The following is a 25,112-nucleotide window of genomic DNA, read 5'->3' as shown; positions in this document are numbered from 1 at the left end:
TAGTGACGCATTTCCACTGTATTTTATTTCTCAATCCGGCGCCACCTTACATGGTCAACCATGTTCTAGCACAGCATCTTTTCGTCTGTTATGGTCGGAAGGGTTTGAACAAACAGTGAATGTCAACTCAGAGCACGGAATTACTAGGCGACGTGAGGATTGTGTGTGAAAGGAGGGTTTTCCCAAACAGGTAGATTTCTAGGTCCACCGGGTTGTATTAAGGCAGCAGTTGGTTCGCGTGGCGAAGGTAGTGCTATCGCTAAACATTTTAATGTTGTAATCTTCACTAGAGTCAATACTGGTCATCGTTCGCCTGGCTGAGAATGGCTGCCTGCTGAATCAACTGAAGAAAAACCGAGAAAATCCATATTACAACGTTGCAGAAAAAAATGTACACTTTTCACACATTGACAAAACGAGGATCGCAAGAGACGTGGCCAAAGGCATGTTGCACCTATCGATCAAAAAGGTAAATATATTTGTGTTTATAATAACATGCTAGTTTACTGTACCATGACAAGTAATGGAAATTCATGCAAATAAAAACTACCCTCTTCTATGAACCCCACCCTCGACCACGAACAGAAAAAACAGGTAGCTTGGATAATACACAATTGTGCTTTTTTCTCTCAAGATGAGCTTATTATATACACATTTTACCCTCCACTTCCTAATGCACATACTTGTTGTAATTCACATAATTTTAATCCAGTGGCCGACTTATGAAAATCCTAATTGGGCTACAAAGGAAACTACAGTCGAACAATGAACTGAGCAGTCCATCGGAGCGGGAGGGCAGTTTTTCGTGCATTATTGGCAATTTTTTTTTTAATGACTTATTAATAAACAAATTTTATTGATATTTCACGGTTTAGATTGTTCGCTTTCGGTTCTTATCGGGTTGATTACAAGACAACGAAAACGTAATGTTCGCGGTGTATTTGTCAATGATATAAGTCACAATGAGTTGTTTTGTGGGTAATGGCGCGGCTTTGTGAGCTCTAAGTCCTAACAAGTCTGTTTACTGTTCTTGTTTTGCAGTGCGTTCATCGTGATCTTGCAGCAAGGAATGTGCTTCTTGGCAAGAACAATGTTGCCATGGTTTCTGACTTCGGCTTGTCACGCGATGTGTATGAAAGTGGCGAATATGAAAATATATCAGGGGTATGAGGATACCTCTATTTTTCGTCAATAACTTTAACCCATCGGTAAACGAAAAGCTTTGGGATCGACTAGAAAAAAAATATGTTTGAAAGCGATGTTCGCTTATGAAAGGTAAAAATTTAAAATTTCTGTAGCTGAAGCCATGACAAAGTGTCTGCTTATTAGAGTTTTCCGTTAGCGTAGGTATCAAATAGCTTGTATCTTATATTAGTTTCGGTACATTATCATTTCAGCTGTTTTTGTGTTAGAATTCTGATTAATTTTTTGACATTATTCTTCAAACAAGGGAGTGTTACCAGTTCGTTGGATGGCCCTTGAGTCGTGTGAACATTACATTTACAATACCAAGACAGACGTGTAAGTTGACTTGTTTGAAAGCAAACTAATTTAAGATTAAAAAAAAAGTTTCCACTTTTTGATAAGAAAGCAATACAAACATCATAATTATAAAATAAGGATGTCCTCGTGCTCGTTTTTAGTTAGATATGGTAAGGTGACAATTTGTCAAATTGTAACGAGAAAAAAACAGTTGCTCGTTTGGGTGAGAAACAGCTTTTGTCAAATCAGAGCAAGAGCTTTTTTCTAAAGTTGTTGCCAGGTCAAGTCAATTATACGATACATTTCTAGTTTGGTTTGCTTGTATCTTTTTTTTAAAGTGGCTTATGTTTTCTTTGCAGCTGGTCATTTGGCGTGCTTCTTTGGGAAATTGAATCTGGAGGTAAACAATTCCTTAGAATTGTTTTTTTTTTTCAAATGAGTAACTGTCGAGGGTACATTCTGCTCTTATTGTGGTGAAATACTAGATCAAGGGCTTAAAACTGGCCAGCTGTTTTGCTGATTTTGAATGTGATTTGGGCCTTTTCTAGCAATTTTCGCACAAATCCACCAAACAGTGTATAATATTCATCTATTGACTGATATGACAACACAAATCTGACTAACAACGGAATTCTGTTTCGAATATTCCGGTCTGGCCGGCCAGTTAATACTGTCATGATCATCATTATAATCATCATCATCATCATCATCATCATCATCGTCATCATCATCATCATCGTCGTCGTCGTCGTCGTCGTCGTCGTCATCATCGTCGTCATCACTGTTTTCAACGCCATTTACTGAACTTGTCTTTGATGCTTTGGTTTTAAGCGGTTACGTTTAATCTTCTACCCTATATTCATTAGCACCGATAAACATATTCGTTTCAAATAACTCCTGTTTCCATTATAAGGTGTCGGAAAGAGGTCACCACTATTGTGCATAAATGGAAGATCATTGTACATAATACCTTGACAATTAGTCGAAGACGTATAAATTAAAACAACTCGCACCTAATTTATCGTAGACTTTCTTATTAATATTACCGCTTCTTTTCGAGGTAAAATGCCATATTCCGGACTTGGAGGTATGGAGGTTGTCGAATTTATCAAGTCTGGAAAACGATTAACAAAACCAGATGGATGCCCAGATGAAATGTAAATATCATTTTTTTTTAATGAACAGCTTGAATTACTTTGTTGGCAGTGAGATGTAAGGGCTTTACGAGGGCCGGGGAATCAAGCAACCTTTTATTAGTTCACAAACCTTTCAAAATACACTATGGAAGCATGGTATATTAAAATGCTACCAGCGGCATTTACATGTAAATTCATCGTATCTACCTTGAACAGACAGAATGTCATAGTCGAGTACGTAATTCTTTTCGTCTTTTTCTCCTTCGATCGCCTGACGAAGAACGTCAGTAAACAGCTACTGGAAATGTCATGCGGTAGTACCCTCTCTCCACTTCCTCTTTGCAGATTTCAACTGGTCTTGAGTTACATTCATATTCAAAGGAACTGGAAATGTAGCGCTTAACTAATGCCCTAATACTGTATCAACCTCGAGTTTGTGACTTAAATTGACAAGATGTACAAGTAGAAACTTTTCCCGCCCTTTCATTTGGCTTCATATGCATCTTTGATTATGTCAAGTGTCACTGTGTTAACCCATTTTTTTATCCTCGTTTCTTGTTTTGTGTGCTTCTATGTTATGACTTTGTGAAGATAAAGGCAAGGTATCCTGAAACCGACGCAAATACGTTTGGTGGCTGGTTTTCACTCCTAAAGCTCATTATGTTAGGATTTGACGTTAACAGCTATAAGGATAAAATCTTCCGTATCATTCTTAAATGCATTGTTTATTCCGATCAATGTTTTGAGCAAACTGCATCGTTGTTTTTATTATGACAGTTACGAGATCATGATGTCATGCTGGCGTCCAGACCCCTCACAACGGCCTTCATTCGTTGAGCTAGTGGCGTCACTTGAGCAGGAGCTACAAAGCAAAGAGGTAAGAAATGAATAATCCATGAGATCTAAAAATAGAAAAATATCAAAATGAAAATAACTAGACATAAACAAGAACATTTAATGTAAACATCTTCTACTCTTTTGGTGACGTATCGCGCTATAATTATTGTTTTGATCTAATATAAACTAAAACAAGAATATTGAAATATAGCGTTATTTGTCACGCTGTTACATGTGTTAAGGGGCATTTTCACCAACGCTTTTCGTTATGCTTCAATAGTGTTTTTTCTCACATTAAGGGATAGTTTTTTCCTTCCTCTTCTTTCACCTGCTTTCTAGCTTTGCCCTTTACGGCCAGGATAGAACGCAAGTATTGCTTAACAATTACCTCATGTTAGGCTATTTGACATTTTCGTATTACTTCAAAAATTATGAGCGTTCTGTGAGCTTTTGTCAATGGAAACGCCCTATGTTGAAGCCTAACTAAGGGTTGTGCACCACATTAGCGTTCAATAATTCAGAACATATCCATTCTTTGCTTGCAAGATGTTCTTTTTTCTCTCCAGAAAAATATAAATTACGTATGCATGACCCCAAACTACCTATCCCAAAATTTATATTACCGTGTTTATTTATTTGTTTGTTTTATTAGGATTCCCTGAAGGATAAAAGCCTTGAAATTGAATCTGAAGGAAACATTAATCTGGCAACAGAAATCGATGTCCACGATAAAGAAACCACTGCTTTTTAGTTCAACAACGTATTTCTGGCGTAAAGCTGGCTTGTTAAGTTAAAGAGAATTGCTATCCGCAGCATAAAATCGCTCAGAAAAAAGTCACCATCATTTATCCTTTTTTGTGCCACAGTGTAGCATAAATAAGGCGCGAGATCGAAACAAAAATGCAGATGCTATTGTTAAACCTTTTGGTAATTTTAATGCTAGAGATAAAAAAAAATTCAAAACAGAATACCGCAGACTGAAGTTGTTATTGTATAACTGGCATTGCCTCAAAAGCTTCGTGAGTGTTGTTAATTCTGAATCGGTTAATTATGAAGTAATCAGGAAATTTAGATATATTATAAGGATTCAGTGTTTTTTTAGCCAATGAGGCGCCGGCTAGTCTGTTTCAAAGCTACGAGATCCATGCAAACAACGATTCAGTTTTGTACAGTCTGGAAGAACGAATTGAACAAAGCTAAGCCCTATTTTTTTGCTTATATTATTTTACCGCTTATACTATTTTTTCTGCTGGAACTATTTTTTAATAATATATTAATAGCAAGGGTCATTATATAGGGAGTAATGTAAAAGCAATCAAATCCGTGATAGTGTATGCTTAAATCACAGCAACATGTCTGTAACTTAGCATTTGAAATACAACTATGTAATGGTTGTCTTCCTCGCAAGCCCAGCTCGTTTTGATGACAGTTTTTTGCTCTTCATATCATCGTAGTACTAGTCTTATGTTCAACTGTATTGTAGTTGTTTTAAATGGTGCAAATAAATTAAACATCATTTACTTATAACAACCAGCTAATCGCAGCAACATCAACTGCAGGAATTTTTTCTCTTTTTGTAATTTCTTCCTCAGATGAAATATAAATGCAAAGGCAACAGTTACCAGTAAAACTTGATGGATTGTACTATCTACATTTGGACGCCACAACAACAAGTCCCATTATAATTAAGAATTGGTTCATGCTTAGCGTGCGTATTTCGAATTATGGATGCACGCGGGAAGTTTGGAGAGCACGAAAGAAACGTAAGAGTTGCTCGAGGCGATAACCGAGAGCAACTCTAGCTTCTTGAGTGCCCTCCAAACTTCCCAAGTGCATCCATAACTCGATATACGCACAGCTAAAAGCATGAATCAATTATTTTATAACATAACGACTACAAAGTTGGTTAAAACAGCAAATTTGTCGATATTTGAAACACAAGAAATACAGCAATCGGCCTTCCCTAAAACCTCAAAAATGTTATAGTCAACTCAACTACGCAAAACAAAAAGATTGATGTGAAAGGTTTAATTGAAGATACTTGTAAATGTACAAAAAGAGCGACTGAATGAAGAAGAAAAGCAGCAATTAATTTAAGCTAGCTTACAGGATGACCGGGAAACTGACAGCTAAATTTTTTCAGTGTACGACATAAAATTCGGCTCGACACTTCAGTAAAGTTTGTACCTTTGAATCCTGGTCTTGCCCTTTCTATGTCAAGTCAAAACTTGTTAGACTCAACACTTTGAGCTAATTTCGCTTCAGTTTCAGCATAATATAGTAGTCTTCATGAAGCTTCATGACAGCCGTGGAACCGTAAACAAGTACAATGTAAACGCTTGTTTCTTCGACTTGCACAACTTGAGGCGTAAAACTTCTAGAAAATATACTGCTTAGTACAAGCAAGAGAAATACGGGTATGGAAACGGAAAATTAACTCGTAAATATGTACCCTACTAGTAAAGATACGATGTTGAGTCGTTTATCATGCATGATTGTTATTCGTTGTGCTGCTGTTGTTGCTATATAAGGTTGCACTCAGCTTGTGATGTTTCAATCCAAATACATTTTCGCTTGACTTGCGAGACTCCGAGACTCAAATTTTAAAAATTCGAGATTTCGAGACCTGCTTTATTTTTGCGAGCTCGAGATTACGAGACTCTAGTTTGTGACGCCGAGATTTCGAGACCCACTTGAAATTTTACGAGACTTACATTTTTACAGGGACCATTCTATACCCCTTCATGACAGCTCAAGAAGTGAACACCGCGCCACAGATTTCCCCGCCTCTTCGCACTATCACTTCGTTTACGTGAAAATGAAATGTCCAAGAATTTTAAAATAAAACAATTTTCCATTCGCCCTTGTTGGATAGAGCCAACTCGGAGTAAACGATGGGAACTCGCAGCTATAAGACTCGACTTAGCTAAAAGCAAATGCACACGTCATCATATATATGCACGACCGTGCGTAGATAAAGATTTATACCATGATCGCTCAATAGGAATTAGATAGGGCTTGCGCGCGTGCTATGTTATAAAACTTGATATATTACAATAATGTATGAAAAAATGGGTTGAAGTTTTCTTGGAGTTCAGCCAAAAAATTTCTTTTTATTTTTACAATATTAGCAAACGTTTGTACACCTCATAGTCCATTATTTTTCGTTTAGTCTTTCTAGCACCAGCTTTAAATTGTGCGGGAAACCAACACTGGGTAATCAGCTGTTTACACCAAAAAGTGACCATATTGTTTTCAAACTGTCCCAACTATCAAAATGTTTTATGATCGCCTTTTCTCAGTTCTATCTGTAAATAGAATTTAAATCGAAGTCTTAGAATTCATCAGGATAATAGAATTAACTTTTAGAAGCATGGTCTCCACGCTTTGTTTGTTTTCAAATTTTAAAACTGACTGACCACTTAGCAGGAATTCACACGAATCGCTTGATATGCCTCGCTTCGATTTACATTGCCTACAAAAAAGTAATAGAAGAGAACAACAAACCTTCCAGATCCACCTTCACTGATGTTGATTAACTTTTTCTCTTTCCTTTTCCAGCAAACTTCTACAATCAGCGCCAGTAATGCAACAAGTATTCCAACACTGAGAACAACATAAACTCCCAGCATGCTTTTCAGATCAATACGCTTTCGCGACAGTGCTGAAAAGATTGATAAATAGATGGTTATGTCCCTCATCAGTTCTTTTTTTTTAATACATTAGGATGGACAAACGAACAAAAAAATGAAAGAATGAACAAGCGAGCGAGCGACTGAACGAACAACAAATAAACGAATGAACTTGCGAACAAACGAACGAATGAATGGTCATGAACGTCCGATTAAATTTTTTATTTAGCTTTTTCTATAAAGTTTAAATGAAATTATGTAAACGAATGTTACAACTTATCGGTTAGAAGTCTGATAAGTAGTATTGTCCAAAAACATTTTATTTATATAATACATCTTTAATCAACTCTTTCTACTTGCCGCGATGCTCTTAATATACCAATAGCTAAACAGTCAGAATGAATTACACTATAAGATGTTATCATTACACAAAATTAGAACAAAACCAATTAAACGATATAAACAACTATCTGCATCTCAAAGCCGCACACGAAGGGACCAGTCCCTAGCACTCGTCCTTCGTGTTTGTCGGTCTTTACGAACGTCCTCAAACGAACAAAAACATACACACAACAACTGCACGAAATAAACTGAACGAAATTTGGGGAAACAATTCTGCTTAAAGCATAATTTTTATAGTTGTTTTCTTACTTGTTTCTTGTTCCTGAGGGCACTCATGTTTGGCCTCCCACCATTTCCTCTTCAAGTGTTCCAGAAAATTATTCTCATGTAGACGTAGAATGGCTAGTGTGAAGTCATTAGTGTGTGGATCATCGTCTTGAAATGCAAAAGAAAGTCCTTTGGCTGTACTTAAACCAGACACTGACAAAACAAAGAAAACAGAAAGTTTGAGGACACATGAGCTAGTTAGGATAAAGGTCATGCGATTAAAAGTAACTTATAAGTAATTACAGTCCATTCCAATCCAAAGACGGATCAGATTATCCCGATGGCTCATAGGCGCCGGCGCAAAAAAAAATCAACAATCCAACTCTCAGATAATTAAGCCAATGCGCCTCTCACATGGAATCATGAAATCATGCGTGGAATTATGGAGCCCACAGCTGTCGTACAAGTGGTACTGGGAATACAATTCCCCCTTCTACGGTTTATTTCTAAAATGTAAGACAAATCAAAACTATTGTGTTGGTTGGTTGGTTCCTTCAAAACTATTGGTTGGTTGGTTGGTTCCTTTATTGATTCCTCCATCGCGGATTTCATTTCTTCTTCTTTTTTCAGAAAGATAGAAAATGGCACAAATTGAAAGAAAATAAAATCAAGATGACAAGGAAATGCATACATTTACCAATTATTTAGTAATTCTTAAGAGAACTAAAAAAAATGAAAATCCAAGTCCAAAAAGTAAAACTTTTGCTAAACCGTCATGTTAAAATGTGGTTTGAATTGCCATGTCAAAATTCATAGATAATCAGATGAACCGTCAAATACCAGCGAGGGATGAATGAACAGCTTATAAAATTTTTACTGTCACAAAAATAATCCTCTCTTCAAACTTGAAAAAAATTCGGAGGGATTGCCTCCCCCCCCCCCCCCCCCCCCCCCACTCTCACACCCAACCTCCTCAAGCTCCCCTTTTCCAAGAGTAAATTGAAATATGCTTAAACGTCATATTACGTAAAGCCCAAATTTTAAATATTTACCTACGGTAAGATCGCAAGGTGGCTGGCTGGCCTCGTGTCTGAGGATGGGCCCGTCATCAATAAAAACAAACTTATCTCTTTCTCTCACCAACTGACTTCCTTCTGATGTGCTTTCAACTATGGTATTTGACTCTTCTATTCTGTGCCAAATCTTCTTGTGAGTTTCATACTGACTTGTCTTGAAATCCTCGTAAACACTGGAAGATCCAATTACTCCCACTTGGTAAGTTGACTTCACTATGTCTTCAAGGTTATTAATTGGATTTTCGGCGTTTTTCACGGTGAAAAAAGCGGCCAGGTTGGCAGTGTATGTAGAAATCCAGATAAGAATGCAGAACCAGTAACATCCAGCGAGGATACGACCTAGGGGAAAATAAGCTCAGTAATAACTGAACTATTGGTGCTAACCCAGTGTGGAGACAATACAATAAGCTGGTAATTTGCCTTTGGTGGCATTGGCATCGGCATCTTCACCAACGAATTGAAGAACACAAAGGATCCGCCATTGGTAATCACCTCAAGGAGCAACACGACATGGTCCCAGATGACATTCGGCAGTTTTTTAAAATTTTAAAAAAGTGTCAGAGCAAGTTTGAATGCCTTACTTTTGAATTTTTTTTTTTTATCAAAGAACTGAAACCAACTCTAAACAAACAATGCGATTCCATCCGTGCGAAATGATTTGTTAAGGTCGTTTTTTTTAATTTCTTTAATTGATACCATAGTTTTGAGTCTTTTTAACATTTAAACCTCATGAATATTTTGTCACTTATTTCTACATATTTTATCACATTTTAGCGTTCGTAACATTTTTGTCTTTTTAATATTTTAATATATTTATGCTAATTTCTTTTTTTACTCCCACTTGAAAAAGACCTCGGAGAGGTCGAAACGTCCTAACTTTATAGCGTTTAATTTCATAACAAAACCAATTTACCTTTGGTAATTCATTTTGATGTAAAGCTAGAACAGTCAAAAAAGTTTGCTTGGAATTAAATAACAACATTTGAAACAATAGCATTTGGCTCATGTGCATTTAATCAATGGAAATGTTTAAATTTGTTACACACAAAACTGTATGCACTGGAAGCTACATTTGCGCGTGGTAGATTAAAAAGACAATTTTTATTGTGTACAGCTCTTTGATAAAGGTTAGACAATCGTAGTTTGAAAAACGTCTAGCCAGGAAAATGAGATACTCGTCTAGATGAGTTCTCCCCCAGGGCGGCAAAAAGTGTAGGCTGAGAGTCACCTAAATTGACGGGTATGATGTAATAATAATTGCTCAAGGATCAAATACTCTCGCCGGTTGTCCAAAGAGGTGGATAACACTATCCGCCAGATAAATCGCTATCAACCGGATAGTGATTTATCGATATATCCGGTGGATATCTTTATCCATCCTTCGAACAAATGAGGCCTGGTAGTTAATCTTTGAGTCTAGACCAAACCACCTACAATATCACTAAATGCTTCACACCTGACAAGTTTCTTGGTGTATTATCGCCTCCTTGTTGCAGCAGAGAAGCCAAAGCAAACCACGCACTGTTGAAAAAACTAAACTCTTTGGATGTCCCTTGCCCATTATCATCTTTGTATCCATAAGGACTGAAGTAGTTTATTAAAAACACAGCAACAGAGATGACCACTAAGCTGGCTAGAGTAGCAAACCAAACGTAATTTTCAAAAGGATTCAAAAACTGTAGTAAATCAATAGTCCCGATAGAAGATGTTTTTTTGAGCAACATTTCCTCAGTGTAGTGCATGTAAGGCACACTGAAGTCTACCACTTTCTCTCGTCGTTCAGTTACGGTGAGTGCTGCGACGGCAATATCAGCACGCTAAGATAATAATAAAAAAACATAAGTTAGCATGTTCAGTATACAAGGTAACCATAGCATTAACCATGATTAGTAGAAACTCAGTCGTGTTCTATTGCAAATCCGCGAATCGGATTAGTTCTCCCATTGATTTCTATTTTAACAGTAGTGTTTCTGTCGAGGAACTATCGGCTGATAGTTGCCCCGCGGAAATTTGATGTTCTTAAAACAAATATTAGCCCGAGAAGCGAAGCTTCGAGGGCAAATATGCTACTTTTAAGAACATCAAATTTCCAAGGGGCAACTATCAGACCGATAGTTCCGAGACAGAAACACTCTATTGTCTTTATTATTCACAACTAAATTTTCTTCCGCGCGCACATACAAAAACAAGCATCGTGAATAATTTTTACTTTTGGGGATAAAAAACTCAATTGAAAGCCGAAATTTGACAAACGAAACAAAACCAGACGAGAAACCCACCGTTGAAATGCAGTGAATCGAATTTGGTTGGGTTTTTTTGTCTGCAGGCACGCTTGTTTACAAAAAAGGCACGGGTGCGCTCGGGAGGGCACTATGGGCTGTTACCGTATCCAAATTCGCAAGTAGCCAATCAGAAGCGCGATCTACTGTCCTGATATCCTACGATATCAAGTCACTGACCTGATATGCCACTATATCACGGTCACTTTGAATTAAAGTAGTGTTTCCGTACGACGAAGTGAAAAGAGGTTTTATCAATAAAACAGAAACGAGTTTTTTTAATTAGCTGATGCTTACCGGTCGTAAAATGAGAAACACTTTCCCGCCAAAACTAAACTTGAGCGCGCTCGCCAATTGCGCGATGTTTGCCGACGAGTACTGAAACATTCACACTGAAACAATGGAGTCGGAGTTCCCAAATTTTTTGCTAAATTTGGATTTTGAAAATTTAGGGAATAAAACTCCAAACAAACAAGTAAAAAAATGTGAGAAGAGGACTTGATAAAATTGTTGAAGACCAAAAAAGTATCAATACAAGCAGGTCAACACATTTTGCACTACGTGTCTGGCAAGCATGGCTTCAACAGAGCGAATAATATCACCGGATTTTTGGCTGAATTTGGGTACGGTAAATACCTAATAGTACCTTTTTGGTACGCTTCGGCTGCATATCAGGCTCGTTTGGTTTCGCCATGGGTATTTTGGCTCGACTGCGTCTCGCAAAAATACGAACCATGGCTCGACCAAACTCGCCTGATATGCCGCCGAAGCATACCAAAAAGGTACGATTAGGTGTAAATAGTGCCCTCCGGCGCGCGGGCACTATCGCGTCACGTGTTCAATTTAAACCAATCAGAATAGGAGAAAATTTAGCGGTGAACTATAATAGCCGATAGAAAACAATCGCGCGCGCGTTGCTTTTTAAAGGATGAATTTTTCTTGATTTTTGGCTTAAAAGTACATAAAATTGTAGGTTTTGGTCTGCAATTCTTTAGAGTTTCTTCTAAAACAATTAGACTACTCGCCCTCGTTATGAGCGATAGTCAACTCGGCTGCGCCTCATTCACTATTCGCTCATAGAAAACTCGGGCTCGTAGTCTAATTGTTAATTATTACTGTCTCCGTTTGGAGTTAGTTTATTTAAACGTGATTACGTGGGTGTCCAATTTCGGTCTCGAATTTCAATTTTTAAATACGATCGCCCAATTCAAATCGTACATCAGTACGCCTTACGAACGTTAATAACATCTATTTTTAGTGTCCAAAGTCTGGACAGCTTTAGTAGTTACCAGAAGGGCACGGAGCTGCTTGTGGTGTGGTTTGATCTGATATCTTTCTGGATGGCCTTGGTATGGTGGGTGAGATTAATCGTAAAAATGAACTGATAGTGGCAGGTACAGTCGCCTTTACAACCTGACATCTAGTCTAATTCCCATAATGTTTGCAAAACGTCATTAAAAAATGCATATCATCGTTATCATATCATCATTAGCCAGTCAACAGGTAACCTTACGATACTGAGAGAAACTAATTAATCCCATCAAGATGCATTACAAACCTTACACAGCAACTCGCCAATCATTCCATTCCATGTTCCATTTTCCGTTTCAGCGCCGTATAGCCCGTCTGGGGAGGGGTAGATCTCATACGTAAACTTAAGATTTCTTGCCAGTTCATCCAGCAGATCAATACAGTATCCTTCATATAAAGCTGTACCGTCTTTCTGTTGCGTCTTTTTGATAACAAATGGTGCAGTCTGCAGGTTTCAGTTGTAGGTATTATGAACAAAAGGCAATCAAATATTAATGCTACTGATATTTACCTACAGGTTCAATATGAAATAAACAAGCTAATATTTTCCTTCATCGTTTGTTTTCACAAGCTAACTAATTCAAAGACGGTAACTATACACGTCAATTAAACTTGTAGATGAGTTCGAATGCAGTAGTCTAGTTTTTCACCATTACTTTGGTACTGTAAAGTTGCTGATTCACAAAGAAAAGTGTGGGGACAGTTGGAATATTTATAAAGCTTCACTTTGCAATGATTTTTTTTGCAATCGGCGTGTTTTAACTCAAGTGTGATTTACCGTATTTTCTCAATTAGGTATCCAAATTTGATAATTTCCCAAAGATACATAATTGCGGATCTTGCAATCAAGATTTGTGACAAACAGAATATAAACGGTATATGAAAAATAAAGGATCATGCAAGAAAAGGTTATGGGAAGAACGTTTTAAGTTCATAAACGGCAGTTTCGCCAACGTTCTCCTGGTTTTTAAACGACCTCCAACTTGTAAACAAATGCTGGAGGGATCCTCGGGATTTCCACGACTGTAAGCACTAACACCAGAAAGAAATGCGTCAGTCATGAAGACAGGGACGAGACCACTGCTGGGTTTTATTTTGTTGTAAAGCGTTCGTCCAAGCTATGTTGCGTCGGACTTTTCCTTTGAACGTTTATGGAAATTTTTAAAGCAGCATATCGCACTTGTATGACAAAGCAGTGCCATTCAAGAGAACATATTTACTTGTTAGCTTGAACTCAATTAAACGCCGGAACCTCGAACAAACAACCCCCGCGTTTATTTAAAAATAAGCAATTTTGACCCGGCGTTTAGACGAGGCCGGCGTTTAATCGGGGTCCGGCGTTTAATCGGGGTCGAACGTTAAATCGGGGTCCGGCGTTTAATCGAGAAAATACGGTACATGCCTCAGTAACGACAACTCTGAGTTTTCTTCCCTCCAGGCTTTCCTCAGTGACTGGTTTCCCAATGTTTAGTAAGATGTTTTCAAACAGGATGGCGCGTTTACTTGAACTCCATATACCAATCTGGATATAAAAAAAAGGATGAATCATGTCATCGGCCTAAAGCAAACTGAAATTCATGAAGGGGCCGTTATTTTTGAAAACAACCTTTTATGATTACCCACCTTTTTAAACGAATTGTTTCGGAGATTTAGAATCTCCAGTTCAATTTCCTTTCGCTTCCCATTCTCGTTGAACTGGATAGGGCCTGTTAGACCATCCAGATTAACCTGTTTATTTAAAAAATAGCAATGGCTGTCGTGAATGCAAATGATGGTAAGGACACTCTGTTTATCTTTTACACAATGCAGATGAAAACATTTTTACTCAAATTACGTGTTTTTCCCATTTTATCGCCTCACCTCACCTCTTTGCATTTCATCTTATCTCATTTCACCTCATCTCATCTCATCTCATCGCTTCACATACTGATGTCGATAGTCTATTACATGCTTTCAGTGATGTAAATTCCCTTTTAGGAAGTGTTAGATTCAGCCTAAGTCATGAATTCATAACATACGTTTTAAATATTAAAACGACGCACCTTTTTTATACAAGCAAATATTCTGGCACTTGAATCTTTTAAACCATCTGTGGTCCTGTTTATTGATATACATGGTTCAATGTTTACCGCATGGCTTATCACTTGGACTGCATCGTATGCAAGTGGTAGCAGATCCTGGGGATATAATGAACATTTATGTTGTATTGCCAACTTCTGCAACTAACCCTGTTTCCCGATAGAACGTAAAACGTCAGTCTTTTATTTACTACGCCATGCAAAATATTGTTGTAAACAACTCTTTTGTTAGTCCTCGTTCCCTTGATTTTTTGAGTAATAAAATAAATATTAAACATCTTCAACATCATTACCAACACCACCACAATCATCATCATCATCATCATCATCATCATCATTGTTGATGGACTTTAAAATCCCTTTGATTCGTGTACGATTTTTTCGAAAGCAAATAGCTACTCTTTTTGTCGCCTTTCATTTCTGACTTCATTTCTAATTGATCGAAAGTACCACTTGCTAATCCATGAGTAAAACAAACCAACCTTGTCGGTGCTATTTGTATTATAAATTGCATTTTCAAGCTCAGCGGGAGCTGATCCCGGGATATATCGAAATGCCAGTGCTAATACGACATTGCTCCCATGACAGTTTATGTACAGTGGCACCTGAAGCGAAATAAATTAAATTAAAGAAAATGTTACTTGTAGGAATAGTAATGATCGAACAATCAAGACAAACAAAGGTTGTTTAATGTTATTCATCGTGGAGTAAGATAGGAAAAGAGGAAAGTTTATTCGTTTGTCTCACGATAGAATTATATGAGATAAACGAATAAACGTTCATCTTTCCTAAAGGATGTTTATTTCAACAGAAATATACCCGGCCATCAATGGTTTGTGTGCTCAAAAACAAACTTGGCTAAAATTACAGTCACTGTTTGGATTTAGATTAACGTTGACAGCTACTAAATGTGTCCAGTGAACTGACCTTGTTGGGTTTGTTTTCTAATGGACGGTGTCCTCCTGGCGACACTTTTAGTGTATTGTGTCGTATAATCTTAACCCTTTCAGTGCTACATTTCAAAAAAAATTACGTTTTGGTGCTACCATCATGAATTCCCCTTAATTTTGCTTAAAAAGCACTTTCCCACAATGCAGCAAAATTTTGATGAAGATTCCATGAAAAAGTGTACAAAATTGTACTTTGGCGCATGCGCATATTTTTTTTGCACAATCGTTCCCAAATTTTTTTTCTTGCTCCTTTTTCTTTTTCTTTTTTTCTCGGCCTTGTTATTCCCGCTTCTTTCTACTCTTCACATCCTCTTTTAGGCCAAAAACAGTTTTGATGAAATCAATGGTAAACCCTGAAAAGAGGACCTTGATCAATTATTACAGGTGTTTTGGCCAGTTTAAGCAACGATTTTGCACCAAAAACGGAGTGTCTTTTGCTCGATTGGCTCTGTCAGGATACAACCGATACGCAAAATGAATAGTTCTTTGTAAAGGTCAAACATAGCTCTATCAGTTACTTATCACCAAGATCTGCTGACGTTCAAAATGATGACGTCACAAGTGGTTCATCGATTGCTCCTTCAAATGCCGACCAAAGTCGACTTAAGCACTGAATGTTTAGTACGGGACTTAGTGCATTTATAAGGTTTGCTTGATAATTCCATCATTTGATTATCATACCTGTTCTCGGATTATCCATCTGTAGACATACTTGTGTAGACAGGATTTCTGTCGCAAATAAAACGGTTAAAATGAAACCACCATATCAATTAAATTATTTCGTATATCACTGATTTTTTCCTTCAGACTCCGACGGAATCAGTGTAAACGTAGACGAAAGACCAAAACCCGACATAATCACCTGTTGCAGCATTAGCTCTATGTTTTCTTTTTTGGTGTAAACAAGAATAACGTCAGCTTCAAGTTGGTCTATTGCTTCCATTGCTTTCGATACTTGTACTTTTGGATCATCATTTTCGTCCAGCTCAGATAACTGAACTAAATTCACAGTGTGCTTGGATTCTTGTGATATGACTTGAAAATATACAGCTTCGTGCAAGAAAGTATCTAGAACAAACAAGACATACACTTTCAATTCACCTTTCGAATTCGGAGGGATTCGAAAATGAGCCTCAAATAGTTCTTCTCTTTAACAAGAAGTTGGGGGGGTAGGGCTACCCTCAAAACCTTTATCATATATACATAGCAGGAAGTAAATGAATTGTAGTGGCGAAACTTATTAGGGCTGCAATGACACGGCAACAACTACTTCAACTAAGGTGTCCAGTGTGGCAGGTGCTGGTCACGTGACTAGCCAAGGCCCAAACTGCAACCTTAACCCTAAATCTAACCCTTACCCCAACAACTCAACCCTAACCCTAACCCATAAGACCTAACCCTGCAACCCTAATCCAGACACGGTTATAAGTTAAGTATAACGCTAGCTTTCACTCTGTGATGTCATAAGTTCTGGTCACGTGACCTCTATTGTTCTCCTTAAAAGCAGTATTGAGGCTTTGTATGACATTTGCAGAATTCATACTGCAGACAGGTATCTGCAGATTACGATTATATATCGTGTTACGATTACCATTATTGAGAGTTAACCGTTAACAGGCCAACAATAGTATTTCTAGGCTAACCAGAATGTTTTTTAGGCTACCGATTGCTCTATCCAGGCTAGCCGGAGGAAAATCTGAAAGTTTGCAGTATGCCATTGCCAGGGGTAGTCAAGCTTACGAATTTAAACAATTATTATAATTATCAAAGAAAGCGTAGAACACAAATGTCCTATGTCCTTAATGCTCTTTATGCATACGGACTGCATAAAAAGTTCTGCTACTGCAATGGAAGAGTTCTCTTAGATAACTTCTACAACAGCGTCATCTTTGCATTGATCAAAACTTTTAGAAAATTTTAAAAACAAACTGTGAAGTAGTAGTATTTGTTTTTACCGTCGAATACAAGTGCAACATTTTGCCATCCAAATTTGTTAAGTATGTCATGCGCAGCATGTGCGTAGTCTCTGTATCCTGCCGACATCTGAATCGCTTTTTCGCAATGGTGGTGGGGCCTACTGTCGCCATGGAGACGGATAAGAGGAATGTCAGTCACTGTAGAGAGTGCGCATGCGGACGTCTTTGTTTCACTTCCCTCGATAATTGCAACGACGTTTTGTTGAACAAATAACGAGGCTGAAATACAGATTACATGAAAGCAGTGTTTAGGCAAAAATAAACGCTAAAGATTGAACTAAAAAACATACCTTTGAAATTTTCTGCTATCAGTTTTTTTCACCAAAACCAAGGTTAAGTCTGTATTCGAGCCATGCGGCCCATCAGGCCGTAGCATAAAGCGACTGCAGCAGCATTTCTACTCCCTATGGATGGGATGCTAGCTCATCGTAGGTTTACCCCCCCCCCCCCCCCCTCCCCCCCCCCCCCCCGCATGAAATTTTCCGGTACCCATTTATACACCTGGGTAAAGAGAGGCACAGTGAGAGAAAAGAGTCTTGCCCAAGAACACACCGCAGTGACCCGGGCCAGTGCTCGAACCCAAACCGCTCAAACCGGAGCTCAGCGCGCTAACCATTATGCCGCTGCGCCTCCAAAAACAAAACCTGAAAAAATATACCGCAAGAAGAAAGGCAACAAATGAATTACCACTGATTAAAACAACATTAGGATTGTATGTAGTGTTTTTTTTATTTATTTCTATATAGCAGATGTTTTAACCGTGTTGAAATAAAGATTACCTACCTATATACCTACCTACCTACCTACCTACCTACCTAGCCAGCTAACTACCTACCTAGCACAAAAATAATGCCTACGTTACTCTTAAACGAAGCTTATTTATTAACCGTGGAGATTGTAAAATGTATTTAATTTTCTTACCTTGATTAAGGAGGTCCGTAGTATTCGATACGTTAAATATTTTCAAGGTAACGGAAACATTATTCAAACTAAGAGTGTTATTAGCAGATAGGGCCATAGCATCATATTCTGCTGACTGACCATTAATAAGACCTGCAAGGAATCGGTTAAAATGAACTTTATGTTTTATTTGTTTAATATCCAGGAGCATCATCTGCTTTTTTTTGTTTATAGGTACGATTATTTTACATGTAAAGAGAACGCTAAATAAGCAGTAGTTTGAAGATTACGTTGGAATGGTTTAGTCCATCCTCTGTTACGTTGTTGTTGCCGTCGACAATTCCCTGGTACCCATGTATACTCATGGGGAGAGATAGGCACTGTGTATAAAAGAATCTTGCCCCAAGAACACAGCACAATGACCTTGTCTGGACTCGAACCGGAATCGGTGACACTGATCGGACATCAAGACAGGAGCACCCAACAGACCGTTTCGGTGAGAATCTATTCAACAGACATGTAATCGTCTACGATTTTCGGATTACACTGCGATGTAAAACAAGTTTTTTTTAGCTCAAACTTTCGCGACATGTGGGGAAAGTAATGCCTGTCGTTTTGGGTAAGCAGAAAGGTCACCTACGATTTTCGGGAAAGCAACAACGGCTCGTAAATTCAGGTAATAATATTTCGTTTCCTAAGATTTTCTGAAGTTTGAAAGTTCAGCTAGCGCATCCGAAAAGATACACTTTTTTAGCGCACAAAAAGGACACTTCTAGCGTAAAAACGGTGTTCCGACAACTATAGGCCAAATGTTCTCGTTGGGTGCCCCTGATCAAGAGAGAGCGCCTCCCAAACCGAGAATAGAACATGTGCAACATATTTAAGTAAAACAGTAAATTTTCAGAACGAAAGTTTGCTAAAACAATTTTGTACCACATTTATCTGTCAAAATCTTGAATCTGAGAAGAAAAGAATATCTATAATGATTATAGTATCGCAGTAAGTGCCTCACCACAAGTAAATTCTCTATTTGTCGTGTATACCATCTTCACAAATGAGACTATGATTATCAACGTGATGCTCATGGTTCTTCTTCGCACTTATTTTGTGCTCACTGCCAATTCTAGGTCTTGGCCCCTGTATGTAGGAATAAAAACAAAAGACAACCAATAGGCCATTTCCGAGTTACCCTTTGCCTCTGTTTCACAACGAGTCTATGTGCGAAACCATTCAAATGAAAATGGGTTTGATTTGCATGAAAATGGACCTGTAGGTGAAACTCATTTTCATATGAATGTTTTCGCACGTAGACTCGTTTTGAAACAGAGGGAAAGGGTAACTCGGAAATGGTCTATTATCTTTTTGCTGGAAAGGAAAGGAAAATTTCCATTGATTTAAACTAATTATACAGTATGGGGTAAGGGGAGGGGGGTTGTATTAGTATTGTTCTTGTTTTTCATTCTTTTTTTGAGTCTAATGCTTGCGTGCGCTTTGCGCATGCGCATTAGACTCTTTGTTATATGAAAAAAGCTGTTAGCAATCCCAAGGGAATGGTTCGGGATCGATAATCGTTCGCTGTAATGTAGAAAACAATGATCAGCTGCAAGAACGGACTCCGTACGGACACGCACGATTAGTTTCAATTAAAAACAGCCAATCAGCGACACGTGTTCCCACGCATAATTAAAAGTTCTTTCTCAAGTCACGATTATTCAACACTTGAACAGGACGAAATAATTTTCCAGTTAAGACATTTGTAAGCTTTTTGTGAAAATAAATCTTCGTTTTCAGTTCAGTTAAGCACTTGTGTTTTCGTCTTGCTTAAAAAGCAAGACGTCTTTGAGAAAAAATATTTCGACGGCGACTCGCGTTTATTTAAACAATGCGACCAAATATTTATTTTGTTTTAAAAAATAGAAAACTTTACCTCGGTTTTTGTATTTAAGTCATTCGAATTTTGACCAATTTTTTCTTTACAGTGCAAACAAAAACCTTCAAAAATAAAAGATGTACATGGATAAATGTAGATCAAGTTACGCGACTAAATCAAAATGCGTTTGTTTGGCCGCTTTGCAGTATTACACTGTCCCGGCCTTTGCCATACACTGAAATCGAATTTCATGCTTTTACGACTCTCAGAGATCTTAAGTTCTTCTTACAGCTAGAAAAATCATAAAATGGTTACATTGATATGGAAGTGATGATTCGCGAAATTTGTACATCATGATAAACAGTCTTCGCTCCGACCTGTATAGGGTAGCTCGATAATAATTGCCTAGTTTCCAGCGTTCAAAAGGTCATCATTATATTGACGTGAGCATTTACACCCGTTTTTAGGAAAATCTGTCACTAAGTGCTTACAGTACAATGGAGTAACAGTCACTATTTCAAGTGCTTTTATTGCAAAATCTGTTTCAAGAGTCATCATCAAAATGGTGAAAAATCTGAAAGAAAACGATGTGAAGTTCTTCAACCCTTGTTGTAATGAACATGCTTTTTGTAAATCGTCACGCAATCTTGTCCAAATGTTTAATCGTTTCTGCTTTTACGGACAATACGGAAGAAGTAACATCAACTCCTGTTCATACTTTAAATTTTGTGAAGCATATAACATTTATGACTGTTTCGTTTTCATCCATAATCATCCACGATGCCCCTAGCTTGCTATAAGCATTTTAAATTAAACTCCCGAACACAAACCTCTAACCAATTTTAACCGGCTTACGAAAACCGCGCAATCTGTATCACTATGCCATACGGCATTAGACTCATGTCACCCTTGGTGACCTATTTTTTTTTAATGGGTGGGATATATTTTTATATTTTTAGTAGCATATACTTAAGTGTATTTTAATTTTAGTCCTACGTTTTATACATGAGCCTCTGGCTCGGACATTGAGGGAGACCTCGTCCCACGTATGGACAATAAAATTGCATTGTATTGTATTGTATTACTCTTACATGTCCGCGCAATGTATTTTCTTTCGAAATTAACACTGCTCTTTCCATTGGTCCTTAACCCGAAGTGAAGCAACTCTAGAAATATAATAATTTCACCTACAAAAATTCCTTGCTGTTATGTGTTGCATTCAAATAAATCCAATTGTAAATATACCAGGATCAGTGTCAAAGTGTTAAATGGAATTTGTGAAACAATGGTAAGACCCTTGGATCCAATTTACTTGTGATGAAGTTTCAATTCATTTTAGGGCCCATAGTGTGAATAAATCTTTCAACTTTTCGGCTTTCCCGTTGAGAGCTTAATAATTATTTCCTTCTCGTTCAAATGTATCCCACATCGTTTTAATTCTTTGAGAGAAACGTCAGTTATTTCAAGTCATTGATTTCTAGGTTTGATAGTAGATTTAACATAGAAATGCAACTTTATTGTTACTTTGTTGATAAAATATGAAACATATAGCAACAATTACCATGCAATAATTTTTGCAATTTGCCCTGACTAGTTATTTCAATTCCGCTGCACCCCATGATGATTTTTTGTACAATTGTTTCATTCAATACATCTATTCCTCTATTTTTTTAGCACGATAATTCTTGTTTTTATTGGATTGAAAATATACTACAATGTATTATAAAGTGAAACAAACTTGAAGTTCTTTTGCGAAACTTCCAATATTCGTATACATTTACGCAACTGTGATCAGTGGAAGAAAAAAATCAACAAATCCGATGTCGGTTTTAAATGCTAAATTTATAAATGCTAAATTCTTAATATTTTCTGATTAGAATACATGAAACTATCGCATGGTTTGTATTCGATCTGTTCCTTTAACCTCATTAACAACGATGCAGTCGATGAAGCCTAACATTTCATTTCAATCACTTACAAATCAATAACAAAATAATCAATGCGGATCTGTGTAACTAATTTAAAATACACGCCAAGTGATACATGTATAAAATAAACAAGAACCGTATAAAGAGCAACTCAACCGTACTTACTTGTTTCGTCTGATTACGATGAGAAAAAAAAGATTTAGCATTTGAAATCGTGTCGATCTTCTCTGTGTCAACTCGTAGCTGTCCCGCGATGACAATTTACCTCATTTTATTATAAACTACCACCCACTGATATCCAACAATTTAACATATTCCACACGAATGCCATGTTTAACTTAAAGTTATATTATCATTATTATTATATTATTATTCTACAATTGCAATGACGTCATTTTACCACATGGGAACAAAACATGAGGCAGTAGTACACTGTCGTATCCCGTTTCGACCAGTTCACAGCGGATGGAATATTTGCTTTTTTAAGGACTCGTGCAATCAAATTACAAGTTTTTCATAAGGCGATCTTGTATTAGCAAAACGTTGGCTTTACGCGGCTAGCGGTAGCAGGTTGTTTTTCAGCGATTACCGGTTCGTGGTTAATGATATGTCTGTGATTAAGATTAGCATTTTTACGGGTATCTCGGGATGTTCGAGCACGTAGTTTTCTTCGTTTAATCGAAATCAACATTAGCGTGATTGGTAAGCCCTTGGCAAAATACTATCACGTGACCTTGTTGATAATCATAAAAATGACAGGGTCAGAAATTGAACGGGTGTGATAAAATATGCAGGACTGCCGAAATTTGCATCGATAGTTTCAGAATTAGAAATCTTTCTAACTTCACCACGCTCTTTTCATTATTGCTACAGTGGAACCCCGATATAACGATCTTCGATATAACGATATTCCCGATATAACGATGAATATGTTATGTCCCGGCAATAGTAAAATGTATGGGACGGAACCCCGATATAACGATTCCTCGATATAACGATATAATTTTACTGCCCCCTTGGCAAATCGTTATATCGGGGTTTCACTGTAGAATCTATTTAGTCCCATTGCTATTTTTGCATTGATAATATTATATTACATATAAGATCACTCAAGCCTTGACGAAGAGTAATTGTATTTTCCATACCGGCCGCTCGCCCTTCAAAAAAATGAAACTTGTCTGAGAACTCTCATTAATTGATTGATTGCACTGTTGCATTAGATATGTAACTTACAATGTAACGAAAACACATTTTCATTTGAAATCCGAATACTTAACAATTATTCCATGAGCCCGCGTTGGATACGAGGTGGTAAATAGCCAACGAGGCGCGAAGCGCCGAGTTGGCTATAACGACTCGTATCCAACAAGGGCGAATGGAATAATTGTTTTATTAAATTCTTCTCAAGTTTAAATCGACTGGACATTTCATTTTGATGTAAACGAAGTGATAGTATGAGGAGGCGCGAAAATTTCTGGCGCGGTGTTCACTTCTTGAGTTGAATGAAACATACGAGGAAAGCGAGCCAGAGAGTTTTCTTTCCAAGATTTTCCTCGAACAATCCCCTCTAAAGTCGTATAAATATCCTGGAAATTGTGACAACAGTTAAGATTTACGAGAAGATCCGAAGCAAAAGCTTTTCTGGAAGTCTTGTGCAAGTCGAACGAAGCAAGTTGTAAATATGACATAATTCAACCTTTTAGGTTGCGAAGTTGTATTAATAAACTATCTATCTATCTATCTATCTATCCAAGTGTTTACATTGTACTTCTTTACGGCTCCACGGCTGTCATCATGACTGCTATATTATTTGAAGCGAAATTCAGCTTAAAGTGGAACAGGTTTGTTGAAGGATAAAAGGACAAAACCAAGATTGAAAGGTAACAAACTTTACGGAAGTGCTGAGCCTAGTTTTATGACGTACACTTAATGAAACTGTGTCAGTTTGCCGTTCTTTCGTAAATTATTTGCTGCTTTTCTACTTTATTGACTCGCTCTTGTTGTGTGTTTACAAGTGTTATTAATTAAACTTTTCGCATCAATCCTTTTGTTTTGCGTAGTTAATTTTACTATGGCATTTCTGTGGTTGTGGTGGGCACTGCTGATTATTTCTTGTTCATAAAGTTCGCCAAATTTGCTGTTTTTCAACCATTTTTCCGATGGAACTGTCGCTTCCCGTAGAAAAATTTTAGCTTGGTAAAAGTAACGCAATCATTTTCCAAATAAGGTCAAACTAAGGTATACGAGCTGACAACCGGGATTGAGTGAACCAATCAGAATGCTAGAAATGCAATATCCGTGGCTGAATATTTAATAAATGTACATATCTTACTTTATCCAGTAAGCGTCAGAACTCTCAAGTTTTGTATGACCATGCAACTCACTGCACAAAATACTATCCGTGCGATCTGATTGGTCAAATCCGTCAATCCACCGCTTTTTTCTTTTAAATCCGAATCCGAATACCTTCGAAACTTTTACATGGTATAGTTTCACTGCGACGGACGGCAAATGCTGTTTTTTATGCTATTTTTTTTAAAGAAATTTATTTTCATTGCTTTTTCTTCGACAATTCTGCCAACATACAGGCGATTACGAAACAATGTAATTCGAACGTGGTTAAGTATGCAAGATAAGGGCTTCCTGGCATGTCAAAGGAGTCCGGAATCCGGGCCAAAAAATGAACATAATTTTGGACTCCGAAGACATATCTTACTTTATCAAGTTAGCGTCAGAACGCTCAAGATTTGTATCTGCAAGTTCCAGGACAATCATGACCATGCAATTCACTGCACAAAATACTTTCTAAATTTAACTATCAAACCTTGCGATCCAATTGGGTACACATTCCGACATTTACACTAACGTATTTTACACATATATTCTTCAACTGGAAGGCATCTAGCAGAACTTGGTCTATCGATGGCTGATAAGGAAGACAAACAGTTCTCTGTTTTCAAAAAAATGCAGATCAACAAGAAAAGCCGGAAAAAAAGACAAGATCAACTTTCAAAAAAGATGCGCACATAGACCAGAAGAAAGCAAGGC

At 37.5% G+C, this 25,112-nt stretch overlaps 2 protein-coding genes across 2 annotated transcripts in view; one reads left to right on the top strand and one right to left on the bottom strand.

Annotated features, from left to right (window-relative positions):
* LOC144666802 (uncharacterized) overlaps window positions 1-4,988 on the top strand; it is a 35,062-nt gene extending 30,074 nt beyond the window's left edge. The window contains exons 15-21 of the mRNA XM_078528206.1: window positions 291-469; window positions 1,042-1,164; window positions 1,451-1,521; window positions 1,842-1,882; window positions 2,543-2,639; window positions 3,396-3,495; window positions 4,108-4,988. Coding sequence (XP_078384332.1) covers window positions 291-469; window positions 1,042-1,164; window positions 1,451-1,521; window positions 1,842-1,882; window positions 2,543-2,639; window positions 3,396-3,495; window positions 4,108-4,206 — 710 coding nt within the window. The 3' untranslated portion in view covers window positions 4,207-4,988. The remainder of the gene's footprint in view (window positions 1-290; window positions 470-1,041; window positions 1,165-1,450; window positions 1,522-1,841; window positions 1,883-2,542; window positions 2,640-3,395; window positions 3,496-4,107) is intronic.
* A 1,771-nt stretch (window positions 4,989-6,759) lies between these two features.
* Window positions 6,760-17,433, bottom strand: LOC144664973 (glutamate receptor 2-like). Its single transcript, XM_078526165.1, has 13 exons — window positions 17,346-17,433; window positions 16,253-16,458; window positions 16,072-16,119; window positions 14,923-15,045; window positions 14,405-14,539; window positions 13,986-14,090; window positions 13,765-13,884; window positions 12,610-12,807; window positions 10,229-10,589; window positions 8,749-9,111; window positions 7,739-7,909; window positions 6,963-7,119; window positions 6,760-6,763 (listed from the first exon to the last, which is right to left on the bottom strand). The coding sequence occupies exons 1-13, from the start codon at window positions 17,431-17,433 to the stop codon at window positions 6,760-6,762; spliced, it is 2,079 nt and encodes a 692-aa protein (XP_078382291.1).
* Window positions 17,434-25,112: the final 7,679 nt, after the last annotated feature.

The sequence above is a fragment of the Oculina patagonica genome, chromosome 9, assembly GCF_052425735.1.
Source record: "Oculina patagonica isolate OP01 chromosome 9, crgOcupat, whole genome shotgun sequence".
Taxonomy (NCBI): Eukaryota; Metazoa; Cnidaria; class Anthozoa; order Scleractinia; family Oculinidae; genus Oculina; species Oculina patagonica.
This window is presented reverse-complemented; position numbering and strand designations above follow the sequence as displayed.